The 11,010-nt window shown below is 45.1% G+C and overlaps 1 protein-coding gene across 1 annotated transcript; it reads right to left on the bottom strand.

The window, feature by feature from the left end:
* Positions 1-397: 397 nt before the first annotated feature.
* On the bottom strand, positions 398-10,224 carry prkn (parkin RBR E3 ubiquitin protein ligase). The gene is made up of 11 exons (XM_085181906.1): positions 10,095-10,224; positions 9,692-9,855; positions 6,577-6,796; positions 5,764-5,879; positions 4,731-4,814; positions 2,059-2,174; positions 1,818-1,954; positions 1,571-1,632; positions 915-1,145; positions 722-839; positions 398-649 (listed from the first exon to the last, which is right to left on the bottom strand). Exons 1-11 carry the CDS (start codon positions 10,099-10,101, stop codon positions 546-548), a joined length of 1,359 nt encoding a protein of 452 aa, XP_085038032.1. The 5' UTR covers positions 10,102-10,224; the 3' UTR covers positions 398-545.
* Positions 10,225-11,010: the final 786 nt, after the last annotated feature.

The following is an 11,010-nucleotide window of genomic DNA, read 5'->3' as shown; positions in this document are numbered from 1 at the left end:
CACCAACCCATCCTTAGAATTCAGGGAAATGAAAGACGCGTTTGAGGGCCACATTTCAAGCAGCCTTTGTTACCTAGTAACTACACAAGCCAGGAAGTACCTGGCTTGTGTAGTTACTAGGTAACAAAATCTCAACACTGCCCCTAGTGTCCTGGAGCACTTCCGTTGTGTTTTGGAATTTGTACGTGTTTTGGCGTTTGTACGTGCTTTGTCTCTAGGGGCCACCGTAGCACCTGATGACGAAACGTTTCTCATTGGAAACGTCCAGATGAACAGAATCAACTTTGTTCACCTGGACGATTCAGCATACACGTGAAGATATTTCAACTCAGAAATGTTTACTCAAATTAACAAAGGAGACAGTAAAACCTGAAAGTCCAAGAGTGAAAATAAACAGTTTTCCCACTGTTGGATTCACATGTTTATTCAAACAGTCAGTCAGACTACAAACTTCATTTGACTTTTATTGTGAAAGGGCTTCCACAAAAAGGAAGAACATGTTAAAGCCATCAGTCTTCTGTGACCGCAAGCAGTGCTGTGACCGTTTAACCAAACCAGTGGTTTCCCATACACTCTCTGTTCCAGGGGACTCCACAGAGCCAGCACCACTCGGCCTTGCACAGCGGGCAGTGCATGTGCATGCAGCCGCCTGCAGGGGGAGACAGCGTGTCAGCCATTGTCACACAATCCCCGACACGTATGACACCACAGCGTCCCTTACCATTTCTCTCCACGGGAACCGAACACGTTGGGCAGCGCCGGGTCGACTCGGCGATGACGAGCAGAGACGCTGACTCCCATCGCCCCATGAGCGACGCCTCCTCCCCGACCACGAAGCCCTGAGGAAGAAGAGGAGTCAGCTGATTGTTTTATCTTCGTCATCGTCCTACAACCTCTGTAACTGGCCAGCTCACCTGTGCTGCTTCCCCTGTGGGCGGGGCTGTCACTGCCTGACACGCCCCCTCATGGTACTCCCCCCTGCAGAGTCTGCAGAAGACAAAGCCGCAGCCAAGCCGGGGGTCACACTCCACCTTCCTGCTGCCATCAGGTGGGAGAAGCCCCGCCCCACAGCCAGGTGATGGACACATCATTCCTCCAGTGGAGAGCAGACACTCCTCAGCACCGTACTGCAGGTAGCGCCCATACTGAGGACACAGCGAAGGTGACTGAGGGTGGTTCAGCTGACTCACCTGGAGCATGCTCACTGGATGAACTTTGGTTTCTGTTCACTTCTTTTAATTCAATTCTTTATTTTTTATTTTTGCTGGATTTTCTTTTCTTTTCGGCATTATCGTTGCCATGGTAACCCCTTTCTGCTCACAGTAATTGGCTAGGATTGAGGCAGAGGCCTCTCATTGGCTCTTACTGGTTCCCATTTGCTTAAAAAATCTTCAGGGATTTCATATTTGAGAGTCTGTCTGACATCTGTCTGCCAGGTTCACTCATTTATTTATTTGTTGTTATTTTTTGATCATTTGTTGTTGGCCGAGTGTTGACTTCACAATGTTTCACTCACAGTAAGTGTGAGAGCATTTGTATAATTATCTTTGTGATGCAGGACTGCGTGTACCTGCTCGTCTCCCAGGATCCTGAAATGATGAACTTCTTTGATCAGAGAGTCGTCGCAGCCGACTGAAACATTAACACATGAAACATGTTTACACGCGTGTGCGCACTCACACATGTCTGATGATGTCACATGCTCCTGTCTGCAGTTGATGAACAATGATCATTGAAATTGAATTCAGATTCTTGGGCAGTCCTGACATATTTCTACAGAGAGTGAAGGTTGCATTGACCACACCCCTTGTGCCCACCTGCACACGGCAGCGAGTAGCCAATCACAGGATGGTACACAAACTGCCGGTCATTCAGGCGCGTCTGGCAATAACGCTGGAAACAGTCGAGACAGATCACATGACGCTCTGAGCACTGGAAGACCAGGACCACGCCCCTGAGAGGCAGAAGGGGTGGGGTTACACCTGGCTGATGTGTGTGTGTGTGTGTCCGTGTGTGTGTGTCCGTGTGTGTGTGTGTGTGTGTGTGTGTGCGCTGTACATGACATCGGTGCAGGCGATGCAGGGCACGCTTCTGGTGTTGGTCATGATGAGGTCGAGGGCCACGGAAAGGTCATCATCTGACGTCGGGTGAGACGCACACTTCATGTAAAACTCCTGAAGACAGACACACACGCACACACACACACCACCTGGCTTAATCAATGACATTATCTGTGATGGCGCTGTTAGACACCAGGGTGTGAAGACGCTTTTCCCGGGGCTCCGCAAAGCAGTGACAAAAATATTATTTTAAGACACATCCTCACTTTCTACATCAGCCTTGTGGGCTCTGAGTAACCCTTTTTGCCACTGGGCGCCCGCTTTTTTACTTTTTTACTTTTTGAGGTCGGGAAACCTGCTTTCGACAACTTCTGATAAAGGCCGCATCTGAGGCCTCGGCGTTTCCTTCCTGGTTGGCTGTGGTGGCTGCAGCGGTAGCGTCCGGTTTTGCTATCTTCATGGCCTTTGCCTCACATACCTGGCTCCACGAATGACGGCTTCCCTTGCATTCTAACACCAGTGAGGGCTACGGGTGGGCAGTGTGAGGACCATCAAGTTCTTTCACTAAAAGTCCCACCATTTGCCTTTCTTTTGCATAATGGGAGATAAGAGGGAGCAACGGAGAAAATGGGGCCAGGCCGATGCGGAGCTGGGACGCGACTCTCAACGTCACACGGCTATCACGGAGAGCAGCTACGAGCGGGGTGCGGGCGCACCGCTCAGCGAAGTCACATTTACCAGAGCATTGGAGGGTTTGAAACGGGACATCTGCGACAAGCTTGACTGCAAGATTGATACAGTTAGCCATACACCGCGGTCAGAAATGTCATCTGCAAAGGCTGAGTTTAAAGCTGCAATAATCACCTTACAGGCCACCGTTAATGCTCAAGCAACCACCATTAGAGATTTGGAGCTTTCAGCTACAACTTGCAGTGACGACCTCACATCTATGGCGTTATTTTTGCGCCACTATTCTGAGCGCACGTAAAAAAAATAGTTTGCAGGTGCAAGTGTTGCAGTTTGAGGAGAAATTTATTTTGAGCGAAAAAAAATTCATTGCTGCGTGCAAAAAATGTATTTCCGTGTTTGCTATTATCCACACACACACAACAGCAGCCCCTCTCACTCAGTTTGAGAGTTTGAGAGTTGAGAGTGCGAGCAACGTGTTGCTCGCACTCTCAACATTTCAACATTTCTCTACACCGTTATATTTGTGCCACAAAACCAGCCAATCACAGCCTTGGATGCAAAAAATTCTGATTGGCTGTTTTGGTCTCCAATCAGCTTGTTAGCTGCTGTAGCTAAACCCAGGCAAATATCCCAGAATGCATTTCATCCAAAACTCAAAGGAGGCAGTGGCAGAGGAACACAGAGGGGCGGAGTTTGAAATATTACTCTTTCTGGGTCACAAACTTTGTTTCTGTGTAAACTTCAAATATCTGTTCGATTCATCTACACGTCACATATTTGCATAAGTGCTCTAACGTTTTCGGAGATGCCTGTTACCCACCCACTAACCCTGACCCGGCTATTAAAATGGCATGGGAGCAGGATTTGCGGTGTGTGATTCAGGAAGACTGTTGGGATAAAATGGCTCCATGGCTCCTCATTATGTGCCAAACACGGGTTGATTCAATGTAAGATTTTGCACCGCGTACACTGGACTAAAGCCAGACTAGCTCCAACATACCCCAACCTTAGCCCTGATTGCGACCGCTGTCATCAAACACCTGCCTCTCTAATACATATGTTTTGGTCATGTCCATCCCTCAAACAATACTGGATTAATATTTTTCTGACTCTATCAAAGATCATCCAGCTAACCCTCCAACCTGGGCCCTCAGCCCCTTTGTTTGGGGTTCTTCCTGATACAGTTGTCGTGCCGACGCCCCAGGCGGATTTGGTAGCATTTCTCACCTTATTGGCAAGACACAGAATATTGTTATGTTGGAAGTCCCCTTCTCCCCCATCCTGGGAAATCTGGATCAGAGGGTCTGTGGTCAAATCTTTTAAGATCTGGCAACCCTTTTTTGATCATGTGCAGACTTTGCAGTCCCGTAACACTCCCAGTTAGCCAGCTCAGACTTTATTCTATTTTATCTTGTGTTTAACTATACAGACTCTATTGTGCCCGCACTTTATGATGGCATTTATTTATCTACTTTATACATATTTCTTTTTTCTTACGGATTTGACTTATTTCGACGACTAAGCTGACCACTCATTTTGTTTGTGTTTTGTTTTTTGTTTGTGTTTTGTGTGTTTGTTTGTGTTTTGTTTTTGTCTGTGTGGGGGTGTGGGTTCTGAAACTCTGCACATCTCTCTTGTCCACTCAGGAACTGCTATCTTGTACTCCAGGTTTTACTATTTGTATTATTAGCTTGGATCCTTTTTTTTTTCCTTTTTGTACACCTACTGGTACTCTGGTAATTATGAGGTGGGGATGTATGTTTCATATTGTTTTACGTTCTTCAAAAAGAAAAAGACAAATCGTTAAATTTGTGTTTTGTAAAATGGATGCAGAAAATTCAATAACAATATCTGGGAAAAAAACTGAAGTCAGGCTCCACCCCTCTGACAGCTGATCAATAGTTTGCAGAGAAGTCTCTGAGCCGCTGCTTCTTTTCTGATTCATCACTGATTCAGATTTGATGAAGCCTCGCCCCTTACCGCTTCGTTGCCTTGACAACCCTCTGACTGACAGATGCCATGGATGCGACCGGAAAGGAGCACGTCGTCCCAGCAGGACGGACCCTGCAACACACACAGTCAGTGCAGTACTGCAGTATAAGTACTGTAGTAAAGTACTGTAATACAAGTACTGTAGTACAAGCACTGTAGTACAAGTACTGCAGTATAAGTATTGTAATACAAGCACTGTAATACAAGTACTGCAGTCTAAGTACTGTAATACAAGTACTGTAATACAAGTACTGTAGTACAAGCACTGTAATACAAGTACTGTAGTACAAGTACTGCAGTATAAGTACTGCAGTACAAGCACTGCAGTATAAGTACTGCAGTATAAGTACTGTAATACAAGTACTGCAGTATAAGTACTGTAATACAAGTACTGTAATACAAGTACTGTAGTACAAGTACTGCAGTATAAGTACTGTAATACAAGTACTGTAATACAAGTACTGTAGTACAAGTACTGCAGTATAAATACTGTAATACAAGTACTGTAATACAAGTACTGTAGTACAAGTACTGCAGTATAAGTACTGTAATACAAGTACTGTAATACAAGTACTGTAGTACAAGTACTGCAGTATAAGTACTGTAATACAAGTACTGTAGTATAAGTACTGCAGTATAAGTACTGTAATACAAGTACTGTAGTACAAGCACTGCAGTATAAGTACTGTAATACAAGCGCTGCAGTATAAGTACTGTAATACAAGTACTGCAGTATAAGTACTGTAATACAAGTACTGTAGTACAAGTACTGCAGTATAAGTACTGTAATACAAGTACTGTAGTACAAGTACTGCAGTATAAGTACTGTAATACAAGTACTGTAGTACAAGCACGGCAGTATAAGTACTGTAAAACAAGTACTGTAGTACAAGCACTGCAGTACAAGCACTGCAGTATAAGCACTGCAGTACAAGCACTGCAGTACAAGTACTGCAGTACAAGCACTGCAGTATAAGCACTGTAATAAAAGTACTGTAGTTTAAGCAGCAATGTCTCTCACCCTGCTGAGCGTCAGCGCCGTCTGTTTGCAGCGTCGGCATCGCGCTCGCAGTTTTCCGGGCTCGATGGAGCGGCAGCTCTTACAGAACACGAAGAAGGTACTACAGGTACGCACACCTTTACACACAGTACACACAGTACACAGTCAGAGTAGCAAGGTGCTGCCAAGCATGATTAGGGTTATAAATACAACTTCAGGGTATTTGGTGGTACTCGTCTTTTCCAGGCAGCAGCATGTAATGTGCTACTGCAGCCAGAAGGTGGCGATCAAGTGCTCAGGGACATTTCTATACAAGCGTTTTTCTTCATCATCGTACGTAAGAAACAAGAAGCACTGGAACTCACAGCTCCAGCGAGGTACTGAGTAATACTACTCTGAAGGGAGTATTACAGCACTTCATGTGTTTCATGTATTTGTATACAAAAAGTACTTTAAGATGTTTGTAGTAGCTTCACTGATGAAACTCAGCTTAATAATGTGGATAAAAACGTGTTTCAGCTCATTTTTAATTCTTTCATCAGAAATATATCAGACTCCTCCCTCACACCTCCATCTCAGGTGTGCGATGGATCACTGATCAGAGACAGGTGATGCTTTCAGGTGCCCTCGTAAACTTGGGACTCAAACAGTACTGTCAGCTGAGGCAACAGTTAAAATAAAATTTAAATTGAATAAAAATCGGTTATAAAATAAATAAATAAGTCTTTCTGAGAGTCCAGTGTGCTGTTTGTCTCATTAGAAAAAACATTACATTTCATGAATTTCAGCAGCAGCAAGGGACGGGGCATCGAGGCACCTGTAACCATGACTCACTGCTGTGAGCTCCAGCCTCCTCCAGACTCTCCCCCTCTGCTCTGCCCTCTCCTCCCTCACTGTCGGCAGGGAGTCGAGAGGAGCTGAGGTCCAGCCTGGTCAAAGAGCCCTGCTCCTCCTCTCCGTCCTCAGCTCGGTGCTCCTGCACGAGCCGCTGAAAGGAGGCGCCTGAAGGTGGGAGGACGACGTGGACGGTGCTCTGCTCCGGGAGGTCGCAGCCCTGAGTGACAGGAGGAGGAAGAGGAGGGTTTTTAAATTAACCCCAAATACAATACAATACAATACAAATACAAACTGTCGTAGAGGATAAAACTGTAGAACAATATTCAAAGACAAAAACAACAAATCAAAACAGTAACAGATGAGAAACGTCATCATAGATTTTAACAGATCTGCTGGATTTCAGTTTCTTCAGTGACGTGAATAATGACCCACGTGGAGGACGGTGTAGTATTTCTCCACTGGCTATGATGTAGATGGTCTTTGCCTAAGAGGATGATACTGTTAATCACAGTAGAGACAGATGGCTGTAAATGATCCATATAATAATAATAATAATAATAATAATACATTTTATTTATAGGCGCCTTTCAGACGCTCAAGGTCACCTTACAAAAACATGTGAGCAATAGCAGCCAAAAATATATTAAACATGGTAAAATCAAATTTAGACATAGTCATAAAAGTATAAAAGCTGAGCAAGGTAAAAATGGACTAAGACAGATCAGCTGTATGCAACGCTGAACAGATGGGTTTGAAACGTGATTTAAAAGTGGTGAAAGAGTTTGTGGTCTGCAGATCTGGTGGAGGTGCGTCCAAAGTCTCAGGCAGAACAACTAAAGTCTGAGTCCCGTGGTAGTCCGGCGAGCAGGTGGACAGACAGAAGGGAAGAAGAGCGGCGTGTACAATGGAGTGAGTACGTATGAAGATAAATATGGAGGAGCGAGGTTATGAAGTGCTTTGAAAGTGAGAAGCAGGATCTTGAAATTGACACGGAGGTGAACTGGAAGCCAATGGAGCTGTTTAAGAACAGCTGTTATATGTTCAGTGGATCTAGTTCTGGAAATAATACGAGCAGCTGTGTTTTGAACCAACTGCAGTTTATGGAGAGATTTATGAGGTCGACCATAGAGAAGAGAATTACAGTAATCTAAACGAGATGTGACAAGAGCATCGACAAGTACGGCGGTACTGTTTGAAGTGAGTGAGGGACGAAGGCGGTTAATATTACAGAGATGAAAATATAATTTATATGTGCTGTGAAGGACAGAGCGCTGTCGATGATGACACCAAGACTCTTCACCTGAGGGGAGGGCGTGACAACAGTCATCGATGGATAACGAAAGACTGTTTGGGACTTTGGTCAGTTTTGATCTGGTGCCTATTAAAATGAATTCTGTTTTATTAAGTTTAAGAAAGTTGTGAGTAAACCAGACCTTGATGTCACTTAAACAGTCAGAAATGGATGTGGGTGGAGAGTAGCTGTGGGTCTGGAGCTGGCTGTCATCTGCGTAGCAGTGAAACTGGATGTTATGCTTCCTGAAAATATTACCTCTGGGTAGGAGATAGATGATAAAAAGTAAAGGACCCAGGACAGAGCCTTGGGGTACACCAGAATTAACTGGAGTAGATACTGATCTGTGAGGGAGTAACTGAACAAACTGTGAGTGGCCAGAGTAAACCAGGCGAGTGCTGTACCACCGATGCCAATAGATGCTAATCTGTGAAGGAGGATGTGGTGGGAGATTGTGTCAGAAGCTGCTGTAAGGTCAAGAAGAACGAGGATGGAGATGAGTCCAGACTCAGCTGCAGGCAGAAGATCATTGGTGATTTTTACCAGAGCTGTTTCTGTGCTGTGACATGAAGCCGGACTGAAACTGCTCGTACAGGTTATTTACAGTGAGGTGAACCTGTGCAGCCCTATCTTTTCCAGAACGTTGGCTAACAAAGGCAGATTTGAAATTGGCCTGAAATTATTTAGATTGGAGGGATCTGAACCGTTCTTTTCAGGACTGGAGTTATTATTGCATAGAAGGTCATCTATCTTCTGCTCTTGACGAAGGCGGTCGCACTTTTCTCCTCCTCCTCCTCTCCCTTAGCTTCCCTGCTTAGCCTCTTATGTCCTTGTCTAGTCTCGTGTTTTTAGTATTACTTTTCCCTGGACACTCTCTCACAGTCTGTTCTCTACAACCTAGAAGAGGGATTAAGGCCACCTGGGTTGGCTGGAGGACTGTTTACTTAGCCTGGCAGGGCGAAGGACACTGTCTCAGCTGAACTATGGACACACACACATACATATACACTGATATGCACACACTGTGAAAACACATATAAGATCCCTTGAAAAATTATATAATGAAACTTGTATGTTTTGGATACTTACTAAAAAATTATATGAAAGTAATGAGAAAGTGGCCACTTTCATGAGTAAATCATATATGTTTTTACTATTTCTTTTCCATATGGGTATGTATGGTTGGAGGGTAAGTTGGCGCCGCCATTGCGTGCAGTAGGTCGGCAGCCTTATGAAATTTCCCCTTGTTGGACTAATAAAGGTATATCAATCAAATACACTGTGGGATATCATTGACTTGAGTGACAACCAGCTGATACAGGACATGACAAAAACAGACGGTGTAATGTTTCACAGGCTGAATCACTAAAAGAACACAGGTCCAAATGTAAACCTCCTTTTTAGAAATTCAGATATTTATTATTAATGACCTTAAAATGTGTTTCTTTAACTTTTGGAGGAACAGGCTACTTAACAAATTCAGAAAACACCTTTTGCACGAGTGACTGATCCCTGTGAAAGGCCTGCAGACGTCTACCGAGTCAAACTCATGGAAGTGACAAACAAGATGCCGCTCTCCAACCACTTTCTGGTAAATAATGGCTTTCTATGAGCGGTTATCAGTCTATTGTTCCAAAGTGTCCACATGTGAGAAGTGTGGAAATCAGTTTCAGGAAGGAGAGGACGTGTTTGTGAAAACTAGACAGTTTAACCGGAATTTTACTGAAAGTCGAGGAAGAGGAGATCAGTGGCATGTAGACCCCTCTGAGTGCTCACTTCCTCCTGCAGATGCCTCGCAGTGACCCCTGACCTCTAGCGTACCTGCAGTGTGGCGGTGCTCTGCAGCTCCCGGCCTGCAAACAGCACCCTGAGGCGCTCCGGCCGCACCCCCTGCTGACTCCCCACCACCTCCTTCAGCTGAGCCACGCTCGCCTCCTCCTGCAGCTCCACCGGGACGCCAGGGCCCAGGTTAAAGCGCACAAACACTGAGGACACACACACACACTTCAGCTTCACGCAGGTTATTTGTCACGTGTTCTTTCGAAAGTAAAATGACGTCACTGCGTGTAGCACCTGAACTCTAATCAGGTCATTGATCCGCACACAGGACAGCCCACACAGAACCTCACTGACCCGCATCAATCAAAAAAAACAGATCAGCTGACTGACCGGATCAATCAGCTGACTGATCGGATCGATCAGCTGATCGGTCCGGTAGACTCACCGATCATGCTTCTCTCTGCTCTCTCCGTCCTTCATGTGTGTTTACAGTCTGCGGGCCGCGGTGCCCCCTGGGGGCTGTAGTTCTTTTTTCTTCGTCTTCAGTTGACTCCAACAATCAGGCGCATTACCCCCACCTACTGGTTGGAGGTGGAGCTTCAGGGCTGTGTGTGTGTCTGTGTATGGGTATTAACGTCGTAAAATCCCGGTCCCCATTAGTTTGAAGACACTTTTGAGACTCAAAATATGGTTTTAATGTCAGGGTTACAGTTAGGTGAGGGTAAGGGGCTAGGGCAGGGGTCAGCAACCTTTAACCCCCAAAGAGCCATTTGTTGGTTTTGGTTTCCATGCAAACAAAAACTCTGGGAGCCGCAAATACGTTTTGACATCTAAAATGAAGATAACACTGCATATATAGTTTTTTACCTTTATGCTTTGTGTGAACAACTAAGGTGTGTTGCTTATGAAATCCATGAAGTGCTACAGAGAAAATTACATGTTATTTATGTAATTAACACATTTTGAACTCTTAAAGAAATATAACAAAAGGAAAGCTGAACTAAAATGATCCAGCAAACAAAAACTGTTGTGAGCCGCCCTCATATCGCCTTTGGGTTTTTGGAGCCTTGACCTGAATGTTAAAAAAAAAAAAATTGCAAAATTCTGCCTAAATATGTATTTTATCTGGTTAATGTGTGTGGCGGGGCGTGGTCTGCAGCGCTGCTGCAGGGGAGGCGGACACACCTGAGCGGCACCCGCAATCAGCCTCGCCGCCTTAACGTCTGTGCTCGCTCTGCTGTTGTGTTGGTGTGTGTCGTGCTGTGAGCTGCAAAGCTACAGTCGGCTGTGTGCGCACAGCAACCGTGTGTGAAAAGTGGTCAATAAAGAGAAGCTGAAAAGCGTGTTCATGCAAACATCGT

Source organism: Neolamprologus multifasciatus, chromosome 13 (assembly GCF_963576455.1).
Source record: "Neolamprologus multifasciatus chromosome 13, fNeoMul1.2, whole genome shotgun sequence".
NCBI lineage: Eukaryota > Metazoa > Chordata > Actinopteri > Cichliformes > Cichlidae > Neolamprologus > Neolamprologus multifasciatus.
Note: the sequence above shows the minus strand (reverse complement) of the source record. Positions and strands in the feature narration are given on the sequence as shown.